General features: G+C 40.8%; 1 protein-coding gene across 3 annotated transcripts; it reads right to left on the bottom strand.

The window, feature by feature from the left end:
- Positions 1513-17189, bottom strand: ZSCAN16 (zinc finger and SCAN domain containing 16). Of its 3 annotated transcripts, none has more exons than XM_005665670.3 (4): positions 17098-17189; positions 16058-16993; positions 14635-14773; positions 1513-4043 (listed from the first exon to the last, which is right to left on the bottom strand). In XM_005665670.3, exons 2-4 carry the CDS (start codon positions 16436-16438, stop codon positions 3523-3525), a joined length of 1041 nt encoding a protein of 346 aa, XP_005665727.2. In that variant the 5' UTR covers positions 16439-16993; positions 17098-17189; the 3' UTR covers positions 1513-3522. The 3 variants fall into 3 exon arrangements, with proteins under 3 accessions (XP_005665727.2, XP_013832985.2, XP_005665726.2); XM_013977531.2 differs by having other exon boundaries at positions 16058-16519; positions 17098-17159; XM_005665669.3 differs by having other exon boundaries at positions 16058-17167.

Genomic DNA, 18241 nt, shown 5'->3' with positions numbered 1-18241 from the left:
TTTTTATCATTCTTTTTATTCCACCCCTTTCTCTGTTGTTTCCCCCTCTTCACCACTGCCCATGCACACCTCTGACATCTCCTCCTATTCCCAACTCTCATCTGCTTCCTTCTTCACAGCTGTTGGCTCCTCATTCAGAATCACCAGTTTAACCACCATCCTCCATCAGTGTCTGAAAGAGCTGCCCTCATATTCCTTTTAGGTGCCATTTACTAGCACTCTCTGCTCTGTTAGTTCATGAAAACTACAAACTAGCAAGTTCTTGCCTCCCTCAAAAAAACAAAACCAAAAACAAAACCTCCAAAAAAGATGAGAGGACACATATGTTTCTGACACAAGTATTTGAGAAATTGCCTTTCATGTTTAGGGTTTTTTAGAGCAGGTTCCATCATTCCAGGATGGCTTTGCTAAAACCTAGTGGTTCTGATTGGGGTCTAACATATTATATCTTCTTTTCCAATAACTGTGGCTGTGATTGAACTCAGAGCTCTTCATTCCACTGGTTGCATCCTCACCATTTTTTCCTGTAGGTTTCCACAGACTTACTAGGATGTTGCCTAATTCTTCCAGTACTAACAACTACTTAGATCTCCTTTAACCTCATGCCTTCTTTGCCTTGTGCCAGCTGTTATCCCAGATACCATGGGACTTTCTTGCCGCTTTCACTCCAGGATGTCTCTGGCCCCAAATCTTTCTGTACCTCCCTGACTCTTATCACTGTTCCTCTGGTCAAGCCCAGATGGTGGACACTGGTGGCAATGAGCAATCAACACCAGACTAAAAAGGGTAGCATGGTCTCAGTGCTCCAAACTACTCTTCACTCAGAATTTGAAGGTGTACAACTCTATGAAGAACACTTCTTTGTACATAACATATTCAAAACTGCTACCTGAACAGATTCCATCATACAGAGTATATTAGAAGAAAATCAGTCTTTTATCATCTTTACCAATTTTAGGAAGCCTAATCTTGTGGTAGCCAAGATCATCTTTCTTACTATTGTAGAAAACTCTCTAAATTCAATAAGATCAGAAACGAATTTCCCCTTTAAAGACTGTGTACAGCTTCTACACATGACAGTGTTTTCTAGCAACACTAAGGTAATGGGGGAAAAGCCATCATTCAGTAAGCACCTTTTTTTTTTTTTTTTTTTTTGTCTTTTTGCCTTTTCTAGGGTAGTTCCCATGGTATATGGAGATTCCCAGGCTAGGGGCCTATACCAGAGCCACAGCAACGTGGGATTGGAGCTGCGTCTGCAACCTACACCACAGCTCATGGCAATGCTGGATCCTGAGCAAGGCCAGGGATCAAACTTGCAACCTCATGGTTCCTAGTCGGATTCATTAACCACTGCGCCACGACGGGGACTCCATAACTCTACTTTTTAAATAAGGATGTTTCTCATACTAAGATTTACAACTTTACTTTTCTCTTAATGACCATTAAAAAATCCTGTTTCAAATGCTTTGAAATATTGCTCAGATAAATAAATGAAAAAAAAGAGTGTAAAACTTGATGTTTTCAAAGTTTTTATCAGTTGATGTATACATTCAAAGTAAACTTATTTTTTTAAAAGGAGCGTTATGTTCAAATAGACATAAAAGTTCAGTTTATCTTTATGGCATTATAAGGAATAATTTAAGATTCATCTTCCAATAGTAGTAGATGCAAAATGATTCTGGTGGTTTCCCTACACTCAAAACAAATGTGTAATTAATGTCTTCAATGAGAGATTAGATTACTTCCTAATCATTTTGGTGATGGTTATTCCTAGAATTAGTGGTTCATGGCAGTTTGATGCTTTTGTAAATTTTTTTTTTTTTTATGGCCACACCTCAGTATATGGAAGTTCCCAGGCCAGGGGTTGAAATGGAGCTGCAACTGTCATCCTACACCCCAGCCACAGCCACGCCAGCTCTGAACTGCCTCTGTGATGCACGATGTACGCAGCAGCTCTTGGCAACACAGGATCCTCAACCCACTGAGTGAGGTCAGGGATCAAACCTGCACCATAACAGACACCATGTCAGGTTCTTAACCTTCTGAGCCACAATGGGAACTCCTGGTTTTGTAAATTTGAATGTGTTGGCCTTTGACCACAATACCTGTGATGCTATAAAATTCTCAAACTAAGGATGTAAAACTGTTGCAAATACATACATGAAGTGCTAATACATTCTGGAGCCCCAAAGAAAAAAATATAGATTGTTTACTATCTTAAAGCATTAGTGTACTGAGAGCCCCAACTTCTCATTAATATAGGGTAACTGACAGGGTTTATTACCTTGTAAAGGTAATTACACTCTTTTTATAGAGATTAGGTAGTAATTTGAGCTTTCAACTTAGATTATTATGTTGTCATATTTACTTAAAAATCATCTTCCTTCAATTATAATATCCTCTTTTTAAGGCTGAAAAGTACCACAAAGTTATTATTACTAAATTAATTTTTTTCAGGGTGTTTGTATTTTATCTCCTGTTGCTATTGCAGCCTCCTCAGGTTATCTCTTTTGCTACCTTCCTGAACTCAAATCACATATCAAAGCAGGAAGATACCTTACCAATGACTGATTTGAACAGCAGTATTCTTTAGAAGTTTCTGCAATGATAAAAATGGTTTGGATCTGTGCTGCCCATTACAGTGGCTACTTAGCCACATGTAGCTAATGTCACCATGGAACTGAATTTATCATTTTATTTAAGTTTAAATTTATAGAGCTACATGTGGGTTCTGGCTACTATATTGGACAGTGCAGTTCTAGACCAACCTCTCCCCATGTCCCTCAGTTTACAATGACCTGAGACTCAGAAAAGAAGTGACTTATCCAAAGATACAGATCCCTAACACACTCCATCATCCCCCTCCCAGCAGTTCCCCTGATCACTTACTGCTTTCCTCTCCATTTTAATGTTTTCCTTAACCTGCTGTCTTTTCTGATGGTTCCCTCTATTTTTTTTTTTTTACTCATTGGCAAACCAAAAAAATTCTTCAAAATTATTATACTATTTTAAGAAATGGGTATTTAGGCCATTATATCAGAATGATGGGGAAAATTAGTATTGTTTTAGTTCTTAATTTCAAAAGCAGTTTTCATCTATTTTAACTTAACACAACATGCCTGTGGGCCTCTATTATATCACTGCACTTTACTGAAAGGGAAAATGAAGGCAAAGAAAAATATGAATGTCTTGCCTAAAGTCATACACTAAATGGTCAAGTAAAAAGGAGCCAGAGCCAAGAGGTAGAATTCGTGTCTTTCAACCAGGAAACATGGTTATTTTGGGCCACAAGTGAACAAGGCAATGGACAAGCCTTTCTCAAATAACTCTTAGATCCTCCCAAGAAACTGAACTAATTTAGAAATAAAAGGAAATTTTATTCAGGTAGATCTCTGGTGCTGGAGACATTTTTAACGGTGATTGTAGCTTTGCCCACATTCAGGATACACAAGGTCTCCAAGGTAGATTTCTCTGATAACTAATTAGGCCTGAGGTCTAAAGCACTTTTGTTACTTCACCATATTAGTAGAGCTTATTTGCTGTATGAATTCTTTGATGTCTAATAAGGGCTGAACTTACTCGGAAAGGCCTCCCGCACTCATCACATTCATAGGGTTTTTCACCTGTGTGGATTCTCTGATGTTGAATAAGACCTGTGCGTCCACTAAAATCTTTCCCACATTCTTTACATTTATAGGGTTTCACGCCAGTGTGTACTCTATGATGTCCAATGAGATGTGAGCGTTGAATGAAGGCTTTTCCACATTCATCACATTTGTAGGGCTTCTCTCCAGTGTGAGTTCTCCTGTGTTTACTCAGGTCTGAGCTATGACTAAAACTTTTTCCACAGTCATCACATTTATAGCGTCTTCTTTCCCTCTGTTGCCACTCGAATCTGACCTCACTTTCAACAGCATCTTTGGATTCAGGATACTGAGGAGTATCTTTGTTAGATCTGTTGTTTATTTCCCCAAGGAATTTCATGTCTTTGGGTATATCTTCCTTCTGGGACAACTCTTCATTCTTAGTCCTGGTTTGATCACCTGTAATAATAAACAGTATATAAACAGGTCCATTCTAGGTTAAGAGGCAAAAAGCCTATGGAAGAAAGAACATGCAAATGTTAAAAATGTCTTTTTTTTTTTTTTTTTTGTATTTTCTAGGGCTGCATTCATGGCATATGGAGGTTCTCAGGCTAGGGGTTGAATTGGAGCTGTAGCCGCTGGCCTACACCAGAGCCGCAGCAACACGGGATCCGAGCCGCGTCTGTAATCTACACCACAGCTCATGGCAATGCCGGATCCTTAACCCACTGAGCATGGCCAGGGATTGAACCCACAACCTCCTGGTTCCTAGTCGGATTCGTTAACCACTGCGCCATGACAGGAACTCCAAAAATGTCTTATAAAAACTAAAACCCATATACAATGCACAAATTAGGTATCTAGCACCATCAAAACATACACTGATAATATTGGGGAGAAAGTAGAGAAGAGGCCAGTAAGGAAGATAGCAGGATATGTTACTTGGGAATAGATCACAAATAGAGGAAAAGGCAAAAATGTGGACAAACAGCAATTCTGTGTAAATGCAAAATGGTAAACGGGGACTACAGATATGCCAAGGATAATTAAGGGGGATAAACAAGGAGGAGATTAGAAAACAAAGATGGGAAGGGAGGTAAAATTTTGGGAGAAACCTGAAGGGTCTGAAAGGTGGGTAGTAAGTGGTAGTAAAACCAAGTACAAGTGACTGGAGAAGGTAGGGAGATTAGGGATCTGAGAGGAATGAAGTGAGTAGGAACCATCAAAGGAAAGAAGTGTACATAATAATAATAGCTAAAAGCAGAGAGAGAGAGAGAGAGAGAGAGAGAGAGAGAGAGAGAGAGAGAGAGAGAGAGAGAGAGAGAGAGAGCGCATGCAGGTCAGGATAGAAGATAAACAGGAAGTGACAGTGGATGGTCTGGTGTATGTGCTGGGTTGAATCCTTTTTTCTGAAACCGATGTCCTTGATATCTCCTCCTATCTAAATCCTAGCTGGGCAGTTCTCAAACTTTATTGTGCATTAGAATCACCTGGCTCATCAAAACACAGATTGCTGGGCTTCTGACCCACAGAGCATCTGATTTGATAAGGTTGGGGTGAAGCCCAGGGGTGTGCACTTCTTGATATGATAGATAATGCTGGTACAGGGACTGCACTTTGAGAGCCACTGGTCTAGCTATTGTTCAAGGTCCATCTCAAATGCTGTCTCCTCCAGGAAGTCTTCCCTAATCTGCTAAATTGGATGTGCTCTCCCTCTTCCTGATCTGCATGTCCTCAACCCTAAGCTTAATATGGAACTTGGCACACAGCAAGTACTAAATAAATATTTGTGGAGTTGAATTTTATAATAGATATTTTGAGATTTTAGGGGGTAGACCTATGTGGTTATGCTGAAACCTCCATCTTAAAAGGCCTAGGAATCCTAATTGTACAACAATTGTTTAATCACATAGAGTTTTTCAGTGGTTCACTTGGCATGATGGAAGCAGCAGCAAGAGCCAGCAGAACATTTCAGTGTCTGCTGTGGGTATGGAAAACACTGGCTCTGGCCTGAGTGCCCAAACTGCACTCTTCACTGTCATCACTTGTCCCCTTCCTACCAAATTTTCATCAAATCTTACCTTCCTTTTTACCATTTAAAACAATTTTTAAAAATGTTTTAAATCTTTTTTAGGGCTGCATCTGCAGCCTAAACCACATCTTGCAGCAATGCCAAATCCTTAACCCACTGAGTGAAGTCAGGGATCGAACCTGTGTCCTCATGGATATTAGTCAGGTTCATTATGGCTGAGCCACAACAGGAACTCCCCTGCCACCCCCTGCCTTTTTTTTTTTCTTTGCTTTTTAGGGCTGCACCCCAGCCTATGGGTTTCCCAGGCTAGGGGTCAAATCGGTGCTGTAGCCACTGGCCTATGCCACAGACACAGCAATACCAGATCCAAGCCTTGTCTTCAACCTGTACCACAGCTCACTACAATGCTGGATCCTTAACCCACTGAGCAAGGCCAGGGATCCACTGAGCAAGGCCAGGGATTGAACCTATGTCTCATGATACTAGTTAAGATTTGTTTCCGCTGAGCCCCAATGGGAACTTCCCTAACCCCCTGCTTTTTTTTTTTTTTTTTTTTAATCAGGCAGTAGACTTTCTCAAAGCTTCATTACTTGTTCTAAAATGATACTGTTTTGGAATCTAAATACTATATTATCTCTGAGGAGAAATTATAAGGACTGAATTAGAGCCAGTCAGGTCCAGATTTCAGCCCTGGCTCTGCTGATAATTGTTGAAATGTTGGCAGATGATAACCATTTTGGTTTCCTTATCACCTCTGTGCCCTCCTTCTCACCTATTGTTTGGTCAGATGAGGAAATGTATGATAAAGCATGTGTAAAAGTATAATGTGCAGCAGAAGTATTGCTAAATTAGTTGAATCACAGAAATCAGAGATATCCCTACACCATTAAGAAAAGTGTTTTCAAACATCAACATATTGGCTCCACAGCTTCTTTTATAAACTGGAGTCACTGATGGTTAGTTTTCTGTGGCTTATTGTTGAAGATGAGTGTTTTTTGAAAAAGGACAGAGAGTTGGCACTTGTGAGCAGTTTACTACCTTCGGGGGAATCTACCAGGCCTTAGGATGAGTTTCTCTCCTACAACTTCAGGAGACGTCTGGAGAAAAATTCCTCACCAAGACTTCAAAAAATATTAAAAAAAATATATCAATTTTCCTTGGCTAGCAGTTCAAATTATATCCCTCTCTCTTAGATCTGTAATTGAGCAATGTGAAGAATATTGTATGGAAACTGTCAAATGTGAACTTTTCTCATCTCAGGACCTGTAGTCTGCTTGGCCAATTGGAATTTCAGAATTTTGTTTATGTATCTCTTCCAAGTGCCAACCCTAGGGTAATTGGATTCTAGGAGATCTTGTTTCAGAACTGACAAAATTAGGAGTATTTTGTTTAGCATCTTCTGCCAGAGCTATTTTTCCAGTGTTACTTTGGCACATCCAAAAGGCCTTATCAGTTACATTCCAGATAAGCCAAGTCCTGCTGGTCACTGAAATGAGAGTACATCCAGGGTTCTGCTTTGGTGAGGTAGGCAAAGAATCTGACTGCAGTGGCTCAGGTAGCTGCAGAGGCATGGGGTCTATCCCTGACCCAGGAACTTCCATATGCTGCACCACAACAATGAAAAAAAAAAAAGGATATGTCCATAAAGACCATTTAATTACTATGTGTACAACCTGCTTGACATCCTAGAGGAAAAGAAAGGACAAGGTTAAATGCTCAGTGAAGTGAAACTGGAAGAGTTAAGGAGACTATCATTTACCGCTAATGGAGAGTCAGTGTTGCAGGTTAATAGCATAGCCAAAAATTTTTTGACAATGTGTTACAAAGAACTGTAGGACCCTTGGTTCTCCAAGTTCTTTTCTCATATATGAAAACAATTCTGTATTAAGTGACCACTATTATAATTCCTAGTTATGTTTACAGAGACAAGTGCCATTACCCTAGTCAAGAGCTAATACTAATACTCTTGCTGGTATGAATACAATGAAAAATTTAAAACAAGAGATACTGCATTAAAAAGTCTATTTAACAATAAATTTATTTTAAAAAGATACTTTCTTTTTGGTAAATTATCATTATGGTTTTAAAAAACTGTTCTGAACTAATAGGTAGGAGCCCCAGGTTATGATTGTAATTTTATCTCTTCTTCTAACTCCTAATGGAAACTTGGAAGAGTCACAACCACTGTGGTATAACTTTTCAACTGTAAAATGAGAATCTGGACCAGATGTTACATCTTTTAATAAAGTTGAGAGGCATTTCTTCAGATGTATTTGTTGTGATTGCTGCAGTGTTTTGTGTGTGTGTGTGTGTGTGCGTGCGTGCGTTTTGTTTTTTTGCTTGTTCATTTTTTTGGCAGGAGTTTGGTGGTGAGGGGGACAGATAAAAATTGTGTCAGGTTGCTGGGGCTGTACCTTAGGAAACAATCATATTTATATTGTTCAATGCAGACAAAATAGACTTCCCTAAGAATTCACAGGTCTCACAGGATAGCTACATTTCATAAAGCATCTTTTGATAAATTAAGAAAAGACAATTTATATTTTAACTATACAGCACTCCCTTGAAAGGTTATTTTGGCAGCAGCACATGTGTAAGCTTCTACAATTTTCTGTATAGAAAGAGTGTGTTTTTCTTGGGAGTTCCCGTTGTGGTGCAGTGGTAAATGAATCTGACTAGGAGCCATGAGGTTGCGGGTTCAATCCCTGGCCTTGCTCAGTGGGTTAAGGATCCAGCGTTGCCATGAGCTGTGGTGTGGGTTGCAGACGCGGTCGGACCCCGCATTGCTGTGGCTCTGGCACAGGCCGGTGGCTACAGTCCGATTGGACCCCTGGCCTGGGAACTTCCATATGCCGCGCAAGCGGCCCTAGAATAGGCAAAAAGACAAAAAGACAAAAAAAAAAAAAAAAAAAAAAAAAGAAAGACTGTTTTTCTAGAACTTAAACTAATGTGAAGCAGAGTGAAACTGATCCAGAGGTATTTGTAAAACAAACAAACAAACAAAAACAGAAGGATAGGAGTTCCCTGGTGTCTCAGCAGGTTAAGGATCTGGCATTGTCACTGTTGTGGCTCAGGTCACTGATGTTGTGTGGGTTCAGTTCTGGCCATGGGTGTAGCAAAAAACCAAAACAAAGCAAAAAATAGAAGGAAAGCCCATCTAGAATTTAAAGTTTTACACAGACAAGCTGCTAGTCATAATCAATAATTCTCTGTGCTCTACACAACAGAATTAGCATTTGATACATTAAATGATTACTGTGATCTGGTTTTTAAGTGCATATCCTGTCTCCAAAGATGAGGTGAGAAACTTATATGGCTTCTCACAGAAAAGAGATGAAGATTCCAGAAAGTAAGCTTATTCGAGCTTATCTAAAAGATTTGCATCTTTCAGCTTCTGCCTTCTGAAGCTATTCTTACTGACTCATTAACTTTTCTTTCTTTCTTTTTTTTTTTTTTGTCTTTTTAGGTCCGCACCTTCGGCATATGGAAGCTCCCAGGCTAGGGGTCGAATGGGAGCTGCAGCTGCTGGCCTTTGCCACAGCCACAGCAATGTGGGATCTGAGCCATGTCTGCTACCTACACCACAGCTCATGTCAACGCCGAATCCTTAACCCACTGCACGATGCCATGGATACTAGTCAGGTTGGTTAACCACTGAGCCATGATGGGAACTCCTCATTAACTTCTAAATGCCAAATTCAAGGGAATCTTACAGTGTGTCCTACACTGGTTACATCTGGTAGAAACTCCTCCCTTGGCTTTGGTGATACCATCCTCTTCTGCTTCTCTTAACCTCTTTGACAGCCCCTGCTCTCTCCTTTCTAAAATCCTTTTCCTCTATGAAAACTTGAGATGGTGGCATGCCTCACAATTTTTCATGTGCTCTCTTCTCTTTTTACTCTATAGTCTTCCGAGTCGCCATCATCTACACTCACGTCTTCTATAATCGACCCAGTATCTGACTCCAAAGCTCTCTCTCCTCCCATACCTTTCTCCTGTATTTAGAACCACATTTTATTTATTTATTTATTTATTTATTTATGTCTTTTTGCCTTTTCTAGGGCCGCTTGCGCGGCATATGGAAGTTCCCCGGCTAGGGGTCCAATTGGAGCTGTAGCTGCTGGCCTACACCAGAGCCACAGCAACTGGAGATCTGAGCTGCATCTGCAACCTACACCACAGCTCATGGCAATGCCAGATCCTTAAGCCACTGAGCAAGGCCAGGGATCGAACCTGAAACCTCATGGTTCCTAGTTGGACTCGTTAACCACTGCAACACAATGGGAACTCCAGAACCACATTTTAAACTGCACTGCCTGATATTACAAAGCCACAGTAATCAAAACAGTGTGGTACTGGTACCAAAACAGACATACAGACCAATGGAATAGAATAGAGAACCAAACCCAGACACCTATGGTCAATTAATCTTTGACAATGGGAGGCAAAAATATAAAATGGGAAAAAGACAGTCTTTTCAGTAAGTGGTACTGGGAAAACTGGACAGCCATATGTAATTCAATAAAACTGGAACACACCCTCACACCATGAACAAAAAGAAACTCAAAATAGGTTAAAGACCAACTCCTAGAAGAGAACATAGGCAAAACATTCTCTGACATCAACCTTACAAATGTTTTCTTAGGTCGGTCTCCCAAGGCAATAGGAATAAAAGCAAAAATAAACCAATGGGACCTAAGCAAACCGACAAGCTTTTGCACAGCAAAGGAAACCTTAAAAAAAAAAAAAAAAAAGACAACATAAGAATGGGAGAACATAGTTTCAAACAATGCAACTAACAAGGGCTTAATCTCTAAAATATACAAACAACTTATACAAATCAACAGCAAAAGCCAACAAACCAATTGAAAAATGGGCAAAAGACCTGAATAGACATTTCTCCAAAGAAGATATACAGATGGCCAAGAAGCACCTGAAAAAATGCTCAACATCACTGATTATGCAAATCAAAACCTCACACCTGTCAGAATGTCCATCATTAGTAAGTCCACAAATAACAAATGCTAGAGAGGGTGTGAAGAAAAGGGAACCCTCCTACACTGTTGGCGGGAACATAAATCGGTACAATCACTATGGAAAACAGTATGGAGGTATCTTAGAAAACTAAATATAGAACTACCATATGACCGAACAATCCCAGTCTTGGCATATATCTGGACAAAACTTTCCTTGAGAAAGACACAGGCACCCACATGTTCATTGCAGCACTATTCACATAGCCAAGACATGGAATCAACCTAAATGTACACTGACAGATGAATGGATTAAGAAGATGTGGTATATATACACAACGGAATACTACTCAGCCATAAAAAAGAACAAAATAATGCCATTTGAAGCAACATGGATGGAACTAGAGACTCTCATACCAAGTGAAGTAAGTCAGAAAGAGAAAGACAAATACCATATGATATCACTTATATCTGGAATCTAATATATGGCATAAATGAACCTTTCCACAGAAAAGAAACTCATGGACTTGGAGAACAGACTTGGGGTTGCCAAGGGGGAAGGGTTGGGAGAGGGAGTGGGATGCACTGGGAATCTGGGTTTAACAGATGCAAACGATTGCCTTCAGAATGGATAAACAATGACATCCTGCTGTATAGCACTGGGAATTATATCTAGTCACTTGTGATGGAGCATGATGGAGGATAATGTGAGAAAAAGAATGTATATATACGTGTGTGACTGGGCACAAGTAGAAAATTGACAGAACATTGTAAACCAACTACAATGGAAAAAATAAAAATCATTATAAATAAAAAAAATAAACTGCACTGCTTGCTGGATTTTACTTACTTGTACTTTTCACAGGCACCATAAATTCACATGTATAAAAATTAAATCCATTCTAACTCTTCTTCCCAAATAAATATATATTCCTTCTGATTTTCCTCTCAATTGCTGATAGCATTATTTGCAAGACGCCCAAGCCATAAACTTGGACTGTATTAAAATGTCCATTCCCTCAACCTCCCCTGCCCCCGCCACCCCCATTGTATCATGTCAGACCTGTTCATCCTAATTACTATATATGTCCTGAAGTTTCCCCTTCCTCTCTTCAGCCTTATCCCTACTCTGGTCCACTATCCTCTGTATTTGAGAGTGGCCTCCCCCCTTGTTTATATCTTTTTTCCCTACTATAATTGTATGCTCATTCACTTACAGACTTTGGAAAATAGAGAATCAGTCACCTATGATTTCATTATCTTGAAATAACCTACGTAGACATTTGGTGATAATCCTTCCAGTCTATGTAACTTCCAGTCTATGTAACTTCCAGTTCTAGGTAACTTTTATAAAATGGAACCATGGACGGTGATTTTTAAAAACCCAAATCTGGAGTTCCTATCTTGGTGCAGTGGAAACGAATCTGACTAGTAACCATGAGGTTTCAGGTTCGAGCCCTGGCCTTGCTCAGTGGATTAAGGATCCAGTGTTGCCGTGAGCTGTGGTGTAGGTCATAGACACGGCTTGGATCCCACGTTGCTGTGGCTGTGTCGTAGGCTGGCAGCTGTAGCTCCGATGTGACCCCTAGCCTGGAAACCTCTGTATGCCATATGTATGGCCCTAAAAAGCAATAAATAAATAAATAAATAAATAAATAAAAACACAAATCTGTCAGCCACTCCTCTGAAATAATGTAAGACCTCCATCTGATAGAATGGAGTTCCATTTCTTTAGCAAGGTATTCAGCTAAAGAACTGACCACTGGCCTTTGATTTTTTTCCCACAAAATTCTCTATATCAAAATCAAACTCAGAGTAGCTGCTGTTCTTAGAATGTGTGTTATGTGTGCCCTCATGCTCCCTGCACCCTACTATTCTCTCTGCCTAGAAAGTTTCCTCTTCCCAGTTCACCCCTCCTCATCTAACCATCTAAGCTCAAGCAAACCTATTTTGATACCTTTGCAGGCCTACCACAGGAATAGCTGTCCTTTTCTCTGTAGCTCACCACATGCTGTAACAGCGCATTCTCTGCTTCTTGAAGAACTTAAGTGTCTTATCTTTGTCTTCCTTACACCTAGCATGACGCCTGACATACAGCTGCTATTCAACAAGTGTTTAATGAAAGAGGAATGAATGAACAGAACAGGAGGTCTCAAACTTACCTCTAAAGCCAACCTATAACCTACCCTCCACCGCTTGAGTTAAAGCACTACAAGGTCCTTTAAATTATATATAATTGAATAGTATACTTTCCAGATATTAGCTAGAAGTATTTTAGCTTAAAATAATTTTTCAAATTAGGCAAATCACCTGGCAGGGATCCTAGAGAATGAGAGAACCATACTGGTAAAATTTAAAGTAGTGAGAGTGGCATCTAGAATAGGCCAGGTGTAACATACTGCTGAGGAGAGGCATTATGAACAGGAGAACCTCTAGAAAAAGGGTAGGGAGCACTGTAAAGAGTAGAGTTTGGGTAAACTGCATACATTGGTAAAGTTCATCTGCTTTTTGTTTTTAAATTTTTTTCAGCCACTCCTACAGCATATGAAAATTCCTGGGCCAAGGATTGAATTCGAGCCACAGCTTCGACAATGCTGGATCCTTAACTGCGCCACAGTTGGAACTCCAACTTGCCTGCTTTTTATTATGTATTTATTTATTTTGTCTTTTTAGGGCCGCACCCGAAGCATAGGGAAGTTCCCAGGCTAGGGTTTGAATCGTAGCTGCAGCTGTTGCCTACACCACAGCTTGCTCATGGCAATGCTGGATCTTTAACCCACTGAGGGAGGCCAGGGAACGAACTCGTGTATTCTCATGGATACTAGCTGGGTTCGTTACTGCTGAGCCAGTTTGTCTGCTCTTTATTTTTTTATTTTTTGCTTTTTAGGGCCACATCTCCAGCACAAGGAAGTTCCTAGGCTAGGGGTCAAACTGGAGCTACAGCTGCTGGCCTATGCCACAGCCACAGCAATGCGGGATCCCAACCGCATCTGCGACCTACACCACAGCTCACAGTAATGCCAGGCACCCAACCCACTGAGGAAGGCCAGGGATTGAAGCCACATCCTCATGGTTACCAGTTGGATTCATTTCTGCTGCGCCAAAATGGGAACTCCTTGTCTGCCTTTTAAATGTAGCCTGGGGATACACAAGACATCCTGGATGTTAATTAGTGCAATGTGGGACCAAACCACAGCCAAAATCGGGTCAACCTGACATTCAGAGAAACTAAAAGACATAGCTCTACCTCCCAATGTAACTGTAAAAAACATAGCTCTACCCCCCAGTGTAACTGTACTTTTAAGTAAGTTATTAAGATTAAATTAGGTCATAAGGGTGGGCCCTAATCCAGTAGGATTTTGGTGCCTCTATAAGAAGAAGGGATACAGGGAGTGCTTTGCACAGAGAAAAGACCATATGAAGACACAGCAAGTCAGCAAGCCAAAGGGTCCTTACTAAAAAACAATTCTGCTGGCACCCTATCTTGGACTGTCCAGCTTCCAGAACTGTGAGAAAATAGTTTCTTGTTGTTTAAGCCACCCAGATTATGGTGTGGTATTCTGTCCTGGCAGCCTGAGCAGACTAATACAGTGTGTCATAAATTTTGCTCAAATTGGAAATTTAAGGGAAATTAACTAGAATCATCAGATAACAACAGACAGAAGTATAAGGTATTATTCACTTGAATGAGTATTTAAATCCCATCCCCTAAACTTTGGGCAAAATAGCAGATATTATTGTTTTTTTTTTTTCCCTTGCCTGCAGCATGTGCGAGTTATGGCCAGGTTATACCTGAGCCATAGCAGTGCAAATGCCAAGTCCTTAACTGCTATGCCACTAGGGAACTCCCCAAATAGCAGCTTTAAAGTCTAATGAAAAACTGAAATACATTTCTTTCTGTGGTGGGGTAAGGATAGGAAAGAAGATAAAATCTTCCCCAGTGAGGTGACGGACAAAACTTAAAAAGGAGATGAGAGTGAGAAAGCTCCTGTCTAATCTAAGAAATCAGCTCTTTCCTCATATACACAAAACTCCTGCTCCTTACCATTCCTTTGAGGCTCCCCAGATTCTTGCTCCTGCTGGGTCTTCCTGGGATGGAATTTGATAGTCAGTGATTCACGTGGCCTTCTTAAGGCGGCCAACTTGTTCAAAAGTGTGTCCTGTCTTTCTGAATTGGCTGGAACCTGGGAACAATGAAGTATGATTGTGCTTGTAAGGTAGATTATGTGAAAGAACTGAAAAAACTTCTTTGAAAGATCAAAAGAAAAAAAAAATCTGCCAGGGACCACGGCTATAGAAAAGGGGACAAATTCTCATTCAATTGCAAATGGACATAATGACTAAAAACAAAGAGACAGAGACTGATCTACAGTTCAAGACACTGGAGAATAAAAACCAGTGTCTCTAACAGTGATCTGCAGAGGTCCAGAATCATAAGAGTCTTGGGACTTGAAAGATGATCTAACCCAACTTCCTCTATTTCTTCTATAACTGGTCCAGTATGATAGCCACGAGAAAAATGTAGTTACTGAGGGTTTGAGATGTGGCTAATACACAATGAGATGTGAAGTGTAAAATACATATAAAAATGAAATTAAAAAAGAATGTAAAATACCTTTTTAAATACTGATTAGATATTTGGGATTGAATAAAATATATTTAATTTCACTTGTTTTTATTTTTAAATGTGGCTACTAGAAAATTTAAATTATGTATACGGCTTACACTGTATTTAATTACATATATATATATATATATATATATTTTTTTTTTTTTTTGTCTTTTTGCCTTTTCTTGAGCCGCTCCCACGGCATATGGAGGTTCCCAGGCTAGGGGGTCCAACTGGAGCTGTAGCCACTGGCCTATGCCAGAGCCACAGCAACGCAAAATCCGAGCCACATCTGCAACCCACACCACAGCTTACAGCAAGGCCAGATCCTTAAGCCACTGAGCAAGGCCAGGGATCAAACCCACAACCTCATGGTTCCTAGTCGGATTCGTTAACCACTGTGCCACGATGGGAACTCTTTAATTACATATATTAAATGTACATTTAGTTACATGTATTAAATATGAATGGGTCACAATTAGACAGTGCTGTTCTGCAATATCCTTATCATCTACTTGAACCCCACTTTGAAGGGGAGTTTCCTATTACAAGGTAGCCTATTTTATGTATAGGTAACCATGAATTTTATAAAAATTTTTGTTTTCATCTGATACCTATTTGCCTTCCTCTTTGCCTTCCTATAGCTTCTCACTGATCCTAGCCTTCCAAACTGACATAGAATCAGTACAGTGTCTCTCTTTACTCAGCCACACTTTAGTTCTTTGACACTGGCAGCCAGTCCCTGTTCTTCTCTAGGGTAACGTATTAAATGTCTTCAGGTATTCTTTCATGTGCCTTTTGCTTTGGCTCAGTCCGTATACCCTGATCTCCCACAGCCAAATGACCACCCTCTTCCCACCTGCTTTTGAGGTTCATCAAGCTCTCTCTCCAGATCCTCCAACACAGTCACCGCATCCTCTCCAGTCTCTGGATGGTGTGCCTGCACCCATGCTTGCAGATCCTTAGGAAGAATGCTCAGAAATTGTTCAAGCACCAGCAGGTCTAAAATCTGCTCCTTTGTGTGGCATTCTGGCCTCAGCCACTGGTGGCAAAGTTCGGAGAGCTGAGTGAGAGCTTCGCGGGGTCCAGGTGCATCCTGATAGCACAGTTTCCTGAAGTGCTGCCTGAAGAGTTCCCTTCTGTGAGGACTGTACTTTCCTGAGGTGGAGTCCTGTCTCCAGTCTTCAGCCTTAACTATTAGAAGGGCTTTTTGTTCCTCGGCTTCCAGGGATGTGGCCATTCTGAGCTGTTTTTCAGGAGACTGATCCTCTATCTGGGACTACTTCAAGGAGACTCTCTTAGAATCTTGTCTCAGAGAAAACTGTTACCATTGAGAAACCACAAAAGCTGCTGTGAACATAATCGCTAATAAAGGGAAGCAACCAGAACTGAGTAAACAGTCTGACAGGAGGCTGTAAATAAGAATACGGAAGCAGGAACATAGATTTGAATCTGAGCTCTGCTGTAATTCAGAACAAGTTACCTATCTAGACTAGATCCTCATCTGTAAAAACTCTCATGTTTCTCACAGGATTGCTCTGTAGATTAAATAAGAATGTACGCGAAGTCCTTGGCTTGGCAGCAAGCCCTAGATAAACACTAAGGATTAATAGCTTTGTTAAAAGGCTCTTTCAGTCCACAACCTAAGATGTAAGGGTCCCTAGGATTCGGTGGTTGTGGGGTACATGCTCCAACTTAGGAAGGGGGTTAAGACGGATGCCCTCGCAGAGCAACTCGCAGGCTCCCCTTTCACTCCATTCTCCTGGAAGGTCGGCCCAAGTCCTCTGTCGTAGATCTGTCCAGAGGGAGGGGACAGCCTGTGAGATGGAGGTGAGAGGAGGGGGTTTCTGCTGACCACAGCTGTGCCCTGCGCCTTCCCAGGAACCGAGAGAGACTCACCTCGCTCGGAGAGGAACAGGAGTGACAAGCGTCCTCTGGGCGGCCCCGAACAAAGGTTAGACTCAAACCAACCAATCAGCGCTCGGCCGCTGTCAGCGGGGCGCTTCCTGGCCGCTCTAGGAAGCCTCGTCTCGGTGGCCGCGGCCAGGCTACCCTTCTCCGCTCTTGCCGCCGGAGGTCCAGCCAGCGCGGTTCTGTAGAGGGGTGTGATGACTTTGTGGCACGCAAGCTCATTTTCTTTGCTCTTAAAAAAATTTTTTTTTCCTTCTCAATATTTTCTCCACTTAATTACTAAATAAGTAATATGAACATGTAATGCACTCACATGGTTCAATACTTAAAAACAATTATAACCTATAATGGAAAAAAATCTGAAAAAGAAAATTTAAAAAACTGAATCACTTTGCTGTATACCTGAAACTAACACAATATTGTGAATTAACTATACTTAAATTTTAAAAAATTTAAAAAAGAATAACTATCCCCCAGCACCTAGTTTTGGCAACCAAAGTTTTTCATGACATATGCTTTATGGTTCTGTAGATATATGATAGATATATGACACCATATGATGCAGAAAAAGATATTTGTATTTATAAAACACAAATATTTTAAATTCACAATTTAAAATAGTGAATATTGGGAGTTGCCATCTTGGTGCAGTGGACAAGAATCCGACTAGTATTCATGGGGACGAAGGTTCAATCCCTGCCCTTCCTCAGTGGGTCAGGGATCTGGCTTTGCCATGAGCTGTGGTGTACGTCGCAGACTTGGCTGGGATCCCACATTGCTGTGGCTGTGGTATAGGCTGGGGGCTGCAGCTCCAATTCCACCCCTGCCTGGGAACCTCCATATGCTGCAATAAATTTTATTTTGTGAGAGCAGTAAGGAATTGGTTTTTATTTTTTTTTATTTTTTATTTTTTGGCTGCATCTGCAGCATACAGAAATTCCAGTGCCAGGGATTAAACTGGTGCCAAAGCAGTAACCTGAGCCACAAGAGTGACAACACCAGATCCTTAACCCACTAAGTCACCACAAAACTCCAGGAATGGGTTTTTAAATGAAGTTTGGAAAGCTGGTACACAGCTTTCTGCTGATGTTGATAACAGGGAGGACAGGACTGTATTATTCTGCATGGTGTC

The sequence above is a fragment of the Sus scrofa genome, chromosome 7 (genome assembly GCF_000003025.6).
Source record: "Sus scrofa isolate TJ Tabasco breed Duroc chromosome 7, Sscrofa11.1, whole genome shotgun sequence".
Lineage (NCBI taxonomy): Eukaryota > Metazoa > Chordata > Mammalia > Artiodactyla > Suidae > Sus > Sus scrofa.
This window is presented reverse-complemented; position numbering and strand designations above follow the sequence as displayed.